Raw genomic sequence first — 17418 nt, 5'->3', positions numbered from 1 at the left:
TAAACAATACTCCTAACCTAGATGTAAATATATATAGAAGTTAATCCTACAAAAAAGTTGGAAATCCTCACAGCGTACGGTAAACACTTGCAACGTAAGAAAACTTCTCATATGTATTAATATAGCCTAGAGGTATACCAACACAAGGAAGCGGCTTCTGTGGCTTAACTAGTCCCGTTCTATTTATAAGAAAACTCGTTTACTGATAAATAAACACCAAGTTTATTCCTGGTACGCGAGCAATTTTAAGAGACGCGAATATTAAATTGTTCGAATAGTCAGGAGCGCTACTAGGAATCTCCCGAACACGCTAATGAAGTTTTAGAGAGCCAGCCGTTCGTGTCTCGCTGGTTTCTCGCGTTTTCCTCGCGGCACTCAGCTGCTGGCGGACGGTAGAATTAGCGCTGAATTAATTCGCACTTTATCGCCTGTCCAGAAGACGACCGAGGATTGCCATACGATGCATTTTCACGGTTAATCAACGATATCAACGGGACTAATCACATTGGCATAGTGACGATAATTGGCCACCATCGCAATTGTTCAGGAAAAATGTAATTCAATTTACAACTAACAATTCACAATTATTAATCATTACATTCGAATTTCGATTAATTCATTAATTGAGTCAACTGTGAATTTCGTTGGGAATTTACAACTAAATTTTGTAATTTTTACATCTCATATGGAACTTGAATGCCGAGCCTGTTAGTTTTGGGTTAGGTTTTCAGGTGATTTTGCAATTGTATGGTATCGACGAGGATAGTTTAAATTGTGAAATGAGGGATAATTGGAATAACGATACACCTAGAATTGCTAATTTTAACGACGTTAATAACTGGCAATTTAACTATGATAGAGCAAAGGCGAATCAAGTGCAAATTACACGATCTCTTAAAGAAGATCAAATCCAATTGGTGCGATTAGAATCGGATTTGATTCAGTAATTTAAAACGGACTGGCCATGAGCTTGGAAGTCTAATCATACTCTTTAGAAATATTAACAGCCACTTCTATTTTTAGCACGTAGAAATCCAAAGTAATACAAATTCAAAATATTCCATAATTTTCCAAAAAATGTATAACATGTACTAGCGGGCATGAGATGGTTCCTTATGAAAAAAATAAGAACCGAATATGGAATACAATTTTTTCATTAAAAAAATCCTATTCGTACGTATGGTATTACGGCTGAATTACGATTCGTCGAGCATCGTATCGTCGATCATCGTTAGATAGCTCAATGAAAACTGACTGGATAGGCAAGCAACTATTAGAAGGAGTCTCAGATCATTTTTTATAAACACGATACGCGTTTTACGATGCACGACGAACCGTAATCCGTACGAAGAGGATTTTCAAACGCGATTATCTCGAAAACTAAGTTTTAAATGAAAAAATTGCATTGCATATTTTGTACTTATTTTTTCTTAAGGAACTACCTCGTGCCCGCTAGTACACGTTATTCGGCCGAACACTGTATATTTTATAATTGCATGACAATTGTATTGAAAACGTTCTAAAAGTCGTCAATTCATATCTTTAAAAAAAAAAACATTCTTTTTCACATTTACCATAGCGATTTTGAAACATGTTTCAGCCGACCAATTAGCAGTCGTTTTATATTACGTGCAAACTAGACAATAATAGAACGAGAGCACCAGATACGTGACATGTTGCGAAATAAAAACATTTAACGCCTTCGCGATCGTGCTTCGTTAAAGTGCATCGACTGCAGCCTGATAATCGTACGTTGAAATTAGTTTCTCTTCGTTCCAGTGGTAACTGCTTCGATAATATTCATGTTATTCTGAATTAATATTCTTGAGAAATATGCGGCTAAATATAGAACAACTCGCGATGTGGGAACTCTGCTTTGTTAACAGTAAGAAAACACCGTTTTAATTGAAGCTCAATTGTGTGCGCTTAATTATTAAATTATTGTGTCACATAAATCACACTCTTTTCAACTCAAAGTTCAAATATTCTCGTGTAAGTTATATATTTTAATTAGATTTATGTGCAAATATCGACCTACTTGCATAATAGAATTTTAAAGAACCTCAGAGTGAAAAGTAAGAATGTTAGAAAAATTTTTGTTTACAGATCATATACACTTGTGGACTTTATAATCAAATTTGATTGGAAATTTGGAAATTTTTAATGCCTTTAATTTTATTTTTAATTTATAAAATTTTTGCATTAATTTTACAGACGTATCATTAAATTTCAAGAAATATTTTAGATTTTGGATTTTAGATTCTTCTTAAAAAAGACTTAAATTAAATGCTTTGAGATAACACCAACACATTTATAATACAAAAGTAAATGACAAAAATTAAAATTAATTGTGCTACACAAGAATACAAGTTTCGAAGAGCAAACAATAGTTTCTAAAACATTTCATTCGTGGATTTTACCTTGAATAAAAGATTCTTTACAGTTGTTTTTCCAATAAATCAATTATTAAATTTCTATGGAAAGAAAATTCCATCGTACCTATCGTAAATAGCATGTCCAAGTTTAATAAAATCTTGCAAATTGTAGTGCGATTAAACATGAAGGCATTAACGTTTCTCTTTTCACACGGCACTTTGCTTTCGACTCTGTGAAAATATTCTCTATTTATTGAAACTGGCCACACTTCTTACTTCAAACAACATCGTAAATTGCAGATAAGAAACTGAAAATCATAATTATACTGTACAGTTCTACTTCGTGGAACCGATACGTCGAAAATAGTACACTGAGCCTCTTCGTGGAACCAATAATTACGTTTGTTTCAAACACTGATGGCAAATATAAATATATTCTTTCGGCATACCACGACTTATTTTATAATATTTCTCAGTTGGACAAATATAGACAAACAAAAGTAATCAGAATTCCTTATTACCACACAGCGTGGCGATTGGCAAGAAATGGAGAATAATTTGAATTTGTCTAATGTTCCTTAGGAAAATATTTTGATTTCTGTCAAAATTCATTTGCAATTGAATTTCGAGTAGAAGCTTTTTACGTTTCACAAATTCTAATGAAAGTTTAACGAAAGCCAAGTGCTAAAAGGAATTTGACATGATCGAATTAAAAATACTCAATTGATCAACTCAAAAACTTTTCAATTAACATCTTTTTAAAACTCTTCGGGCCTCTGACTATAAAAAAATTCATAAAGTAATGTTAATATAACTAAACGTGTTTTTCTTTTTGGTTCAAACTTTCCCAAATATTGTTCATCGATATGCACGCATTTTTATTTTTTATCTTTCCAACACTGCCCCTTCCCCGAGCTTCCTCGTGACCAGCGTGTGCAGGCAGTCGCTAAAATAAACGAAGTGGACAAAAATAAGTACTCCACTTCTACCTGTTACGTTTTCAGCGGAAACTTGTAAATGAGGGAATAAAATTGAGGCGAACGGTCGGGCACATTCAATCACTTGAACACACAAACTGCAGTCGAAAATCGTTTACAGTGGGGATCCAACGGAATGACATACTTCGCTCTAAACACGATAAATAAACAGTTTAGCCGATCGATTCTTCTCGTTGCTTGCGTAACGAGAATTACACTTCGGTAACAATCGAAACACACCTCGATCCGAGTTACGTCGACGTCGCTTGGACGTTTAACTATTGCTGCAGAGACCGTTCACGGTACATTGCACCGAATTAAAGTTTTCAACAGATTTTTCACCTCTGCGGGTTCCAATGCGCGTGTGAAACTTGGAAATTGGACTATTGACATAGTTTCAGAATGAATGAGTATTACGTAGTAGTGAGTATGAGTAGAAAATGAGAATAACGTAGTAATATTGATCGAAGAATTAAATAAAATATATAATATTATTTGATATATTCCGTGTGATGTTTGCAAATGCTTCGAGCAATCGTAAAAGACGAAATTTCAGAACACTTCATTAATTATTAGACAACAGATTCTCTACCAGAGAACAATCATTTCCCAAGCATGAGAATTTCTGTTTGAGATAATTGTAAAACGAGTACGAAAGACAAATTGCAGATATCCTCTATATTAATTACAGTAATTTATTTAACAATCCCGATGTACGCGTTTCGCGATTATATCCATACGAGAAAGCATATTGCGTTTGATGATAAAGCTACGCGACGCAAAGTGCTTTAAACTGTATCGATAAATATGCGTGATTGTTACGTGTCGTTTATTAACGATTTCGATGCTCGGGCGAGATTAATTGCGTCATTAACGGCTAGCAGACTGCGCAAGGGTATTCTTAATCGGTAAGGTAATAATTTGCGGCCTTTGTGCGATCTGACGATTACTATTAAGGTAAAAGTCTAATAACGAAGGCCTTTCGAGCGTAAATGTGTACCGCTCAGGTGCACGACGCCGTATATTTCAATTTCCAAATACTTTTTAACAGCTTGCATAATTTTACTTTATTTAACTCCATTTAATTTCGTTTATTGTTCATCCTGCATTTTCTAATTTTATTTTTCGGTGTACAATTATTAATTTTTATATGGTTACTAATATTCTTTGGTTGGGTTATTATTTAACACCTTGTTGCAATAACTGGAAACTTATATTTTATTATGTGTATAAGTCTCAAATCTCGTTGAGATAAATTTCCGTAGGTTAATTGATACTCGAATGTAACAATAAATTATTGATTCTGCAGAGATGTTCGGTAGCCCTATAAACATGAGGAAAGATCTTTTTGTCGTAGAATTGCAAACAATGCAATCTTCAATGACACTAACGAACCAGAAAATAGATCGTGTTTATGACACTATGCATTAACATTCCAATAGACATACGATGCATATCGATGTGGAATAGCAATTAATGGTTGCGCAAGTGTTTAGCAGATATTTATATTAAAATTGACGCAATTCAAACTATGCAGGCATATTACAAAGAGTTTAGTGCTTGAGATTGATTTCAATTGTTCGAGCATATTGACGATTTTTCTAAATTTAATATTTTAAAAATACTTTCCTGAAATATTCATTAATCTTTGCTCGGAATGGAATTTTGAATGGAAAATTTTTCTTTTTTTACAAATGAGTCGAAAATACAATTGTACCAAGCTCATCGAACTACTTTATTCATAAAGTGATCGATCCCGAAACTTTGAACACGTTTCTCACGGAATCGAGTTTCTCAAACTGGTGGAGTGACTTTTTCAGAGAAAGTTTTATCCGATTAAATTTTAGCTCTGTATTAACAATAACATTCTGATTCTGAACCATCTGATTCTCTAGAATATTTCAATTTATTTTCTTTGAGTATCCAATTTTGGAAACAATCGATATTTCAGAAAATTTATACATGCAACGATACTGTTATTCATCTAGCTTCTAAATATTCTAGACTTATTCAAATCAGACAATCGTGATTAGATGAATCCCATTCCACTACTGTGACGAGATAACGCTGACAGTGTCATACGAGGACGTTCATAATTTCTGCATGGTTCAACAGTTTTTAATGAAAATCGACACCAGTATAACAGAAATATTTCGAAAATGGTCAAATTAAATCGGTTAAATTGTTGGATGCTTATTTTACACGAAATAAGGCAGATTCTTCATTTCATACCTAAATATATTCATTTTACGGATAAAATTTTTTGACTCTCAGTTTCGAATGTCAACAATTTTGTTAAAAATCAACATTTTAAAAATATGATGTAACGACTAGATGAATCATTTCTTTCTAAGAGAATGTCTAAATATTATTACTGTCTTAAATTATATTAGGTGGACTGGAAAGTAATGTCGTTTCTTTTACATTAAATTCAAACAAATTTTTTATAAATTTCTATTTTTAATTATTAATTGTATAATCGCTCCCGTTATCAATAGCCTTTTGCCATCTAGTGTGCAAATTGTCAATGGCAGATCGATAAAAATCAATGAGCTAATGAACGATAAACGAGTATTTAAAATTGCAAAAACGACATTATTTTCCCGTTCATGTAATAGATACCGTAACTGACATCGTGGAGTGTTGAATTTAAAATCTGACAGCTACTTTTAAACACTTTTCATCGATAATTTCTGTAGATCATCGTGAAAAGTTGTATAGCCAACAGAAACACGAAATCTACCTATTCGAGTAGATAACCTCTTTATCCTTACAATGTCTAATTGTATATCTAGAGAGACATTCTTGAAGTGTACCAAAGAAATGACTAAAAGTACAACTACACAAAAATATCATCACCATTGCTAAACTAACCTAAGGCAGTTGTTAAACTTACTCCTGTAAACAAACCCAAACCCTTCGAGACTGGCGCGTTCAGCTCAAAGGATCAAGAATCACCAGTTCTATCTGCATGCTCTAACCTCGGTCGCAAATAAACATAAATACGCTCACCCGTCGCGGACTGTGTCTGCAGCAATAGTCCTATCAGCGATACCAGGACGTAGGCGTTGTAGCGGGGTGTCACGATACCCCGTCGCAGGGTCGTCATCTCAGGCGGCCCCCGCCAGGTGCCCCCTTGACCTGCCGCAGTCCCTGCGAGCGCCTTCGGCACCTTTGGCTTCCTAACTTTGGCTTCCGCCTTCTTCGCTCCCGCCAGCTCCGCGCAGCGTAGTCCTCGTGCTTCGCATCTCATCTGCCACCTCCGATCGATTCCTCTCACCAGAAGCGACAGTTCTCTCCGAAATAAATCCCGCTCGATTTACCACGTATTCGTCCGCCACCGTCTTCCCGCCTTTCGAGTCATTTACACTGCGTTCGCTGAAAACGTCCAATCGTTCACGATCTCCTCGTTACTCCCCTTCAGGGGTCCAAAACGAACCGAATTCTACCCCCTTCTCGATTGTTATTCCCCGAGCTCGCGTCCCATCCGCCAAAAGTCCGGAGTACAACACCGCGGGCCACTCCGCTGCTCCGAGTTTCTGTCACGCGAATGGAGCTAGCGCTGCTCGCATTTCGACCGAAGAAACTTTGAAAAAATCACGATTCGTGAACTGAGACACCCGAAGACGCTCCGCGGGTACACGATCGTCGCGCTTCGAGCTCGCGGCAACATCTAACACACCTATCGACCGTCCTCTTCGCTATATCGGCTGCCCCCGACGAATCTTCCGCGCTCGTCACGGGGGCGGTGAAAACTCCGACGTCCGGAGAAACTAGGCGTCCAAGGGCCCCGACCGAAACAGAGCCACGCGACGGGACGACAGCGCCGGCTGCGCGCCGGTACCCGTACCAAGACCAGAGGAGATCACGTGTCCGCCGATGGAAACTCACTGAACAATCACACCATCCACGAGGAGTGCACCGTGCAGGAGGGGCCTCGTGGCGGGGAATCGATTCGAAACACCTGTAGAGAGACCGTGCGCGTTCCCGTCCGCTTCGCAGTGTCCTGTCACCGTCCAGAGCGTACTTTCTCGAGACCTGTCCCTTGGTAGGCACGCGTCTCCAGCCGCGAAACCGATCGTCCCCCGTCACGATCGAGCGACGCACGGCACAACGGCGCACCACCCGCGCACCATCGTCGACACGTGGACGCGCGAAAGAACAAATAAAAACAAAAAAAAAAAAAGAAGAACAGAACGTAGGTCTATCGAGGATGATAAGCAGCGAAGGTAGGACCCCCAGGGGGGGCACGTGTGACTCTCCCCCGACCTGCCTCACTCCACTGATTCCGATCGTCAGGTGAACCCGAGAGTTCTCGATTAAAATCGAGGCAGGGAGCAACCACAGGGCTCACCGGCCAAGTCCCGTCTCTCGAACTCGCGCGGGTAGTTTCGTGGCGCGCCGGATTCGTCGATGGGGAACCAAGCGCGCACGAGGCCGCCCGACAGACTGAGAGTAGCAGTCGACAGTCGGCAGGCAGCAGCGGCAGCAGCAGCAGCAGCAGCAGCAGCAGCCCAAGCTAGCAGCTAGCAGCCAGCCAGCCAGCAGCAGCAGCAGTACAAGGCGGAACGTCTCCCCGTGTGCCGAGCGAAGCTCTGCAAAAGCGGTTGTGCACACGCGGCCGCGCTGTGTTATGTTGTCCCCCACCTTCCCTTCTTGTGAGCGCGCGATCGCGGCTGCGGCTGCGGCTGCGGCTCGCCTATCTGGCTGTATGCCTCTATGCCTTGCCTGCCTCTATGTCTGCCTGTTTGTCCGCCTGCCCTGTCTCATGCATGCATGCATGCATGCATGTTCCGTCTCCTTCTCCTCCGCCGCCACCTCCTCCTACTACCGCCTCCTCCTTCTCCTCGTATTTCTTGCGTCCTCCTGCCCTTCACCGGCCCCGGGCCGCCTTCCTTCCTTCCTCCGTGTGCTCCACGCGCGTTCTTTCGACTCTCCGCGTGGCTCCTCCTACGCTTTCCTTCCGATGTCTCGCTCTCACCTTTCAGCTCTGTGGCTCGATTTTCGATTCGATTGTCTCGTGGTTAATTGACGGAGATAGGCCACAAAGTGGGTATTTTTTGTGCGCGCTTTACGAGGGTTTATCGGACGTTCGGGGTAGGCAGACAAAATTCCTGGTGCAGGAGGTCCTTTTGAAAGGAAGAAATCAGGCGAACTTCCAGGACATTTGCTTCTTTCGGAGTTTATTCTAAAGAAATGAATTCAGAGTTTTGTCTTGGCACGATGTTTGTACATGCCTTAGAGAGTAAGAAAGAAAATTGTTAAATTATATTTGTATGGGTTAAAATGACTCCAGACTTCCGGGATAATTATTTTTAAGGATGTTTTGGATTCTCCCATGTGCAGAGCCTAGATCACCGCTGAATCATCAGAACCCTTTAAAAATGGCCCTTCGATAAGCTTCGCGCAGAGCTATTTTTTACAGATACGTGTATAATTGAAAATATTTTGTTACAATCTTCAAAATGCATTATGTAAAAGGAGTTATCAGGACGAGCGCTCATTTTGTTGGAATTTAATACCTAAAGAAAACTATTTTACTGTCTGGTCACGATAAGAGGGAACCCTATCATTCATAACGATAAGATGTTGACATTAGGAATTTTTTTAAATATTTGTAATCTTGCATTTGAGTTCCCTCTTCAATTTTTATCTCACAAGCACTTGCTAATACAAATGTTTAATTTTTTATTTCACTAACACTTCGTGATAAAAGCGATCCATTTTTCGACTCATTTCTCAAACACTTGCGATTGTTTAATAATTCGAGTTCGCCACACATTTTCCTCGGAGAGTCAGGCCCAGTCCCCACAGCGAGCAATGAATTATTTCTCTACCTCCCTCTCTCTCCGTCCCTCTATCTTCTTCCTTCTTGCTCTCTTTCTCCCCCTTTCTCCGAGGGTTTTTCGTCCTTTCGTTTTTTGTGGACGCCACCCTCTTTGTCGGGCCCATGCTCGAGGGTATCGAGCTTCGGAGCCGTCCACGATACCCCTCGGTTTACTTCCGGTATTTCTTTTCGCGGGATGAAGACAACCACGTCGTCGCGAGAGTCGATTCGAACGATCGGTTCACTCGCTGCCACCCGGGACATTTTTTGCCCGGTTCCACGGTATTTATAGAGAGCCGTTCGTCGTTTGTTTCCGATGCATAAATTGTGCAAGGTTTTTCGCGAGAAGAACAGGGAGAAAAAGGAGGTACCCGATCCCGCGGTGTGGCCAGAATTAACTCCATAACGCAACGAAAATAATTGAGCGATCTCCAGAGATGGGCAAAATTGTCCAGATGAATATTTCAAACGAGTAAAAAATAAATACTCTAATTTTTATATAAATATCGATTTTCAATACGAAATAAAAAAATAAACAAGATTCTTTACGTTACTCGTAGAATAAAAAGTAGAGTTTGAATTTTAGAATGAAACATTTTATCACTAAATACAAATTTTTATTGTTTGACCAAACAGGTCAAGCAGTTCTGTTGATTTCAGTGAGAACTGTAAATTTTCAATAATTCATTAGGGCTTTAGATGAATTTTATTGGATTTAATTAATAGTTTGGTGAGCATCCAAAAATTTGTTGGGATTTGTCCCCTTCGGACAAAGTAAATAAATGTACGGAAAATTTAATTAGCACGTGGTTAGATTGAAGGTTAAAAAGGAATTGCAGTTCCACACGAATTTTGTAAAGCGATATTTAAAGTAACTCGTGTCTCAAATATATAGCACTTTAAAATTCGTAAAATCTCCACAAAAATTTAATCTGTTAATAATCAAATTGATAATTTTAAAATATACCTAAAGGAGACACCTATAACCCACTATAATATTTTTTCTTTTTATATAAATCCCACTATTGCATACTTAGGAATATTTTAATAATACAAAAATGAAATATCAACAATAAATTAGCATAATAGATTGAGCAAGTAATATAAAATAAATATTTCTCTAGCCAGAATTTCGACTGAACCAAGTCGATTATTTTCGTCATTCGACGAATTGATTCTGGCCCACTGTGCAACGTCCACTTTCTTAACTTTCCACGATAAATTTTTGGAAACGATCCCATTCTCTTGTCCCCAGACTCCTCCGGTTCTTTCCACGGGCGAATAATAGTTGTATAAGTATATTCGGTTGAACAATGAAGCCACGATCAAAATCGCGTGACGCTGTCGTCTCTCCTTTCACTTCCTTCGATTCGGCTCTTTTATTTTTCCGTTTCCTCGTTTGCGATCGGTGCGCATTCTTACGTTTTGCCTCGTATAACGGTTTAACGACGGTCATTACTATTTTTACCGTCGAACTTTGTAGTCTGTAAACAGGATTCTCGCTCGAAAATTGCAAGTGAGTGTTACGAAGTTCGACGCGCGTACCTCTTTCTAGTCGTCTCGCGGGTGTCTCGTCCGAGTTCATTTAGGTCACGTTATTTCATTGAAAGAAGAACTTTATGGACACGAATGACCAATGAAGGTTACATGGTAAATGTAAAAGAATAACTTTTTACTAGTTTTATTTATTGAATTCTTTTTTTTGTACGAATTCTATTGATCGGTATTCTTTATTGCGAATCATTCTTGAGCAAAAACCTATTAATTTTTATATTTCCTGTATCGAAGTATTAATTTTGACTGGTTCTAATCTTGCCTGGTATTTTTTGTTTGTTCAAGGTTCAATTTGTAATTCAATTGTAGTCAACATTTCCTGTCTTCGGTTTATTTTGGTGAGTATACAATCTATTGGGAATGATTTATTTACATCGAGCGATTTATAATTATAATTAACTTTTTCTATTAACACAAAATGTGGACTACTCATATTTTTATTTATCCCTGTATTGGTTTTACTATTTATTTTTAAAGCTAAACTGTTATTTTAGATCGATTATTACTTTTATTATTTAACCTAATCGTCGATAATTCGATGATACAATTTAGATTACAATTTTCACGAAGCAAATTACTTTCAATTTTCGTCAATCAAGATTCTAAATCAAAAGTCGTTTACATTCTACTTCAATGATTGCCGTTAAGATAGGAATTCCACCCAATTCTGTTTAACACTAGTATACAGGAACGCAGATTAGAATCTAAAAAGAAAAAGCTATGTGGAATTTAAGTTTAGAAGTTACAAGCTGGAATTTAGAACTTCAGAATTATGATTAAAAAATTCTACCCAATTCTGGTCAACACTGCCAAGTCTACACGAATGCAGATTCGAATCTGAATTAAAAACAAATAGAACCGAAATTTAGAAATTAAAATTAAGAAATACAACAATTCAAACGTATTCTACCCAACTCCGGTTAAAGCACTAGTCTACACGATCTCATTAAAAAACTCACCCTTTCCGAGCGAAAGGAAAGAGCAATCCCCCAAAACGAATACCAAGTGGCAACCTGGAATACACAACCGAATACGAAGAGCGATACGAAGAGCAAACTATAATCCAAGTTAGAGGGAGCCCTCCCTTCGGCCCTCTCGCCCTTTCTAGCGAAGGGTTGACGCTCACCGAGCACCCTTAAACCGCGGAATGTCGTTGGGAAGAAAGTTTCTGACGGACGAGACGCGAGTATCCCTTAGTGGATCGAGTTCGATACTCGATCGAGATCGTCTGCGGTGGATCACACGCGCGCGTAACGCCGCCAACGATCATTGGCGACCGCAGGGGTAGAGCTCGAGGACGAACCCGAAGAAGATGACCCCGTAGCCGTTGACACGCGCGACAAAGAAGACGAATTCGAGTCGAGAGGGTTTGTGCACCGACCTTGCCTCCGTCCCGGTGGCAAAGTGCAATAGTAATTGGTGGATGCACCGGTGCTACGTCTCTCTTTTATACCGGGCGGCCACGAGAAAACGGTACCGCCCCCTTGGCCACGTGACGATACCTTCGCGGCCGGACCTACCACGCGCTTCTTGCAGCGCATCCCCTTCAAACGGTACAACTAGAACCCCCACTACGCACCTTGCACCCTTCCTTCCTTCCTTCCTTCCTTCCTTCCGTTCTTCGTGCGGTTCCTTTTCACACGTCCACGGCTCGATCAGGGTTCGAGATTATTAGTCCTCACTTCTGAGTGCTGGAGATCCTTGTGCGGAGGGTTGCATTTTCACCTGTCTGAACATGGCTCGTATTAGTATTGAAATTTTACAGTAAGAATTTCTAAGGGTGGTGTTGTCTAACTTATTTTCTTAGGGCCCCTTTGGGAAAATAAATTAAAACTTCGGTGAGCATATAGAAAAAGTGTAGTTGCAAATGTAAGTTGCAGAATTTAGTGAATAATGCAAGTAATGTAAAAGTTGCTCGATCAAGGTTCGAGATTCTGAGTTCTCGGTTCTGAGTGCTGGAGATATCCTGATGTGAAGGGTTGCATTTTCCAAGAAGACACCTGTCCGAACATGGGTTGTGTTAGTGTTGAAGTTTGACAGTGGGCTTTGGGAGAATAAGCTAAAATTTCTGTTAGCATATTGAAAAAATGTGAGTCGCAGCTTCAGGAATATTTGAGTGGGTTACATAAAAATTTATGGAGTAAAGAAGATATTTTTGAGAAACATTAATTATGAAGAAGGAATTGAGTAAAAATTGATTCAATTTAATTCAAGTAGTAATGAATTCAGGAATATTTAAGGAGGTTGAATAAAAATTACTATGGAGAGCAAAGGAAATATTCATATATGAATTAATGTATGTTGTATAAACATACAGTATGCAATTTTGATATAAGTTTGAAAGGTAGAGTAAAATTTCTGCAATGACTATATTATTTCTTCTGATTATTCATACACATATAAGTAACCAGTAAACAACTTTTGTATAAGTTCGAAAGGTAAATAAAATAAAATAAATATGTAAGTCTAAAACGAATCAAATTACAAGATTATACGCAACAATACAAAATGTTAATAAAGACTCAAACGCTATTTTACCAGCAAAAAATTTAATTAATTGTATAATACTGTCTCTAAAAAATCTCAACATCTAAAATTTTTAAATTGATTAACATTCAATGCGATCCTTTCCATTAAAGTTCACGTTGCATTTCAATATTTTATAAAAGACGCGTTCTTCAACACTGCTACGGGTATTCGATAATAAACTGATTACTTCGAGAAATGCTACGGTTGAGGGAGCCTGAAAGCAATGAAATCCCTTTCCATTCAGATTGAAATTGTACCTGAAGGGCGACGTACATAAAGCGAAGATAAACCCTCGACGTTACGACAAAGTTGCATGGAAGGTAAACACAGTTGAACGAACCCATTATTTTAATGCGCCGTGCAATGAAATTCTCGCGAGCTGAACCTGAACTTCCTCCACGTCGATCTGTCTTTTATTGCGAAACTCAAGAAATCTCAAAACGACTCTGTCCACTTCGTCCACGGCTTCTCGTTCGACGCTGGCGTACGCTCTTCCTTCTCGTACGCCCGTGCATTCTTGGGAAAGAATGCGTCACTGAAAAAGCAAACAATCTTTCCTTTACGTTCTACTGTCTAGACGCGCTCCTCTTTTTACATCACGCTTGATTTCTCGATTACGTAATTCGTTTTACATGAGGAATTGGGCAAACACCGAGAGCGCATAATACGACGTGGCCCGTTTAAAACCTATCCAAAGAAACTATTTAGTTACTTCTCGCTTGAATTAAATGATATTTCATTGAATAATCAGGAAAAAGAATAGAACCATTACAGAAATTGTATTCTAGCTTTCAAACTTACTGGTTGTTTATATGCATACAAATTTATTACTGCTTGAATTAGAGAATATGTGATTGAATAATTCCAGACAAATCCAGGATGAGAATAAATAGAAACAAGAAGAACGTGGAAGATTCACTTAGGTTAATATAAATAGAAATTCTTCGTAATATAAAAAAAGAGTACATGTTCACGAGGAAAAGCATTACAAGCTACTACCCCATCAATTAAAAGGAGTACAATTACTTTGTATACCAAAAATATTGAGTTTCACATAAATCATTCAATTCGTTCATAATTTTTCCAAACGTTACCCAAACTTCTCCCGAGCTACTACCCTTCCAATTAAAAGAAATACAATTTTGTATACCAACAAAAAATTTCACATTAATCTTTCATTTCTTTCATAATTTGTCCAACTTTCCCCAATCTACACATCCTAACTCACCCAAATTCCATAACAGAAGCCATGGTACCATCGCCCCAATAAAACAACCGACTAATATCTACCCCAAGTCATCCAGCACACAAAATCCCGCCGGAAAACCATTATAAGATTCCTCAAAAGTAACACGAAGCAACTAAACGGAATCACGAAATCAGTACACACTTTACAAGCCCCAAGACTGATGTCCATCCCAACAGGAACATCGCTCAGAAGCAATCTTCGTAGCTCCCTGCAGCGGAAGCCAGGCATGAAAGGGTTAAGAAACACGGACAGAACAAACGATCCGTGATACATCTCGCGGCGCAACTAATGAATGGTACACCGTGTCGTAACAAATCGATACACCCACGATAATGGCAACGAAAGAGCCCGTCGAGTATCGATTTATCCACTCGATGGCGTGAAAAATACACCGCCCCGTGAACGTCAGCGACGAAAACGTCGAACGTGGCCGCGTGCTTCACCACCGACGGGGCCATGGGGGTAAAAAGAGAGCCAAGGAGGTTAGGGAGGACAGGGGGGGGGGGCAGGAGGAGGAAGCCGAAGGGAATAGATCATCGGCGGTTGTGGTCGATCCTCGAGCTCGATAGTAATCGCGACAGGTGGCGGGTATCTCGATAGTTCGATGCGTTCGGTGGTCGCTGTCGATCGCTGAAGAATAGAACGAGCAAGTCAAGGTCAGCTGTGCGACCGGATGCAGCGGCCTAGCCTCGTTCTGGCAATCTCTTTTCCTTTGTGCATCCCCGCTTTTACGGCACGCGATTCTGATACGCTTCAATGACGCCAGTTAGGTTTCAACTACTCAGACACGGGGAAATCCGAACGCGTCTCTTCTCGCTTCGATCTTCCTCGGCCACGGCGTGTACAGGTGCAACGAACTTAACCCTGTTTGTTTGTCGTTCGATCGCTGGTCAAGATGGCTCTCCAACGGAGCTGGTCGTGGTTTAGTCGAAGATGACGAACGAGTTTCATTCACTCGCAGAGAAGAGTAGAGGAGATAACTATTTATGTTTCGGTTGTGATTTAAAAATAATTAAGGAATTTTTGCCTACTGGTATTCAAGAGTGAAGCCATCAGTGTGTGTGTGAATCTGATATTTTTATTCGTTATTTACGAATGAACTATGTCTAGGTGTGGTCTCTTTACGACTCATTCATGATTTAAAAATAATTAAGAGATTTTTGCATACTGGTATTCAAGGGAGTAAAACCTAGATGTGTGAGTTAAACTTATATTTTCATTCGTTATTTACGAATACAATTTCTTTAGGTCTACTCTTGAGTTATTTTTAACTGAAAATTAGCCAAATTTGATACATTTTGCTAATTACAAGAATTCTTTTTAACGAATATTTGTTACTATAAAAATGTTTCTAATACTTCTAATGAATAATGAACGACAAATTACGAATAAAGAATAACTCAGAACACAGAGCTCATAACGAATACCGAGACATACAAAGAAGAAGAATGCTTCCCAGAAAATAGTAACATAAACACCTCCATAAACACATAAAAAAAAAATGCCAAATTTCCAACATAAAATTGACTATCCAAAGTAAATTCGTCATCGTACAACCTTGAATTATTTTCCTGAATTACGAGAGCCCGTGCGAATGATTTCTAACGTCGCGATTCAGGCTTGTTAGAGGAATCGTCTCGGTTCCTGATTGCACCGCAATTTTTGCGCCGCATCCTGTATATCACGGTGCATCGATCAGTGCCACGAGCATCTCGCGGGACGTGAGGTTCGAATTACACAAACGATCGTACCCTTCGCGACGTTGTATCTTCGTTGCTCGCTCGATTCTTCAATTATTCCTGCCCCCTCGCCGTCATTCGTGCGTCGGGCTATTCTTTTATCGCCCGTTTCGTAGAAAGAGGAGAAAGTGTTACAACGCAGCGACACGTCGATCGTAAAATAAGAGGTGTCTCTGATGTTTCTCGGACCTTGTTGCTGTTTACTCGCGAAACGAAGGAAAACGCTATTCGCGCCAACGAGGGAAGATCGTTCCGCTCGTTTTGGAATTTGTCTCCCTCCCGTTTCGTGAAGGCTTTCTTTATGTAAACTCTGCAATTCCCGTTCGTCTTCTCTGTTGTGCATACTTTCAACCACATGCTTTTAAGGTCTAGTCTGCACGATGAAATATTTTAGACAGTATAAGTATGAGCATTTAAATTATCTTACACGATATTGTTCAGATCGTTCTAGATTAGAAGAACTTGTGAAGTGTATTAAGGGAAGAAATAGAAGTAGAGATATTTTACTGACAATTACTTTTGCTCGTGCTGCAAGTTTCTTCACGCTTACGCATATACTTTTATTTTATTAAGACTATAATTTATCTGATCTGAATTGGAGACACATTTGGAAGGGAGGGGAGACTCATTTTATTTGGTTTGCAATGTTTCCGACTCTCAATTTGAGTCGAACCCGGTGGACTTTAAAAATTCTAAAGTAATAAGTAAGCGTGTCATTATGTACTTCAAGAAAAATAGTAACCAAAATTATTTGTTAGTTTAAGAAATTACTTGGTTCCTTTGTTTTATACTTCCTTTTCCATACTCTTCCTTTTTCTTGTATTATTCAATGTAATAATCTCTCAAACAAACCACCCCTAGTTTTCATAAATTTACTTTACTCTTTCTTCTATACTATTGTACATATCATTTTCGGTACATATACCTAATTTATCTTCTACATCATTAAAATTATTCCACTCTCATCCCTGAAGAGGCTTATCCTACCACTCAACCTCACACCTAAAGCAGCCTCAACAATATACACTTAAAAATTCAAAACTCATAATTACCCCTATTTTTCATAAATTTATTTTACTCTTTCCTCTATACTAATCTACATATATCATCTGCAGTAAATGTACTTGATTTATCTTCTACATCATTAAAATTATTCAACCCTCATCCC

At 39.1% G+C, this 17418-nt stretch overlaps 1 protein-coding gene across 2 annotated transcripts in view; it reads right to left on the bottom strand.

The window, feature by feature from the left end:
* LOC128879342 (follistatin) overlaps positions 1-8411 on the bottom strand; it is an 89172-nt gene extending 80761 nt beyond the window's left edge. The window contains exons 1-2 of one of the 2 annotated variants that reach the window (XM_054128398.1): positions 6792-8411; positions 6365-6730 (exon numbers count right to left, since the gene is read on the bottom strand). In XM_054128398.1, coding sequence (XP_053984373.1) covers positions 6365-6605 — 241 coding nt within the window. In that variant the 5' untranslated portion in view covers positions 6606-6730; positions 6792-8411. Of the gene's footprint in view, positions 1-6364 lie in introns of both variants that reach the window. The other variant, XM_054128397.1, reaches the window with a different exon arrangement.
* Positions 8412-17418: the final 9007 nt, after the last annotated feature.

The sequence above is a fragment of the Hylaeus volcanicus genome, chromosome 7 (genome assembly GCF_026283585.1).
Source record: "Hylaeus volcanicus isolate JK05 chromosome 7, UHH_iyHylVolc1.0_haploid, whole genome shotgun sequence".
Classification (NCBI taxonomy): domain Eukaryota; kingdom Metazoa; phylum Arthropoda; class Insecta; order Hymenoptera; family Colletidae; genus Hylaeus; species Hylaeus volcanicus.
The sequence above is the reverse complement of the archived record's forward strand: the minus strand, read 5'-3'. Positions and strand labels throughout refer to the sequence as shown.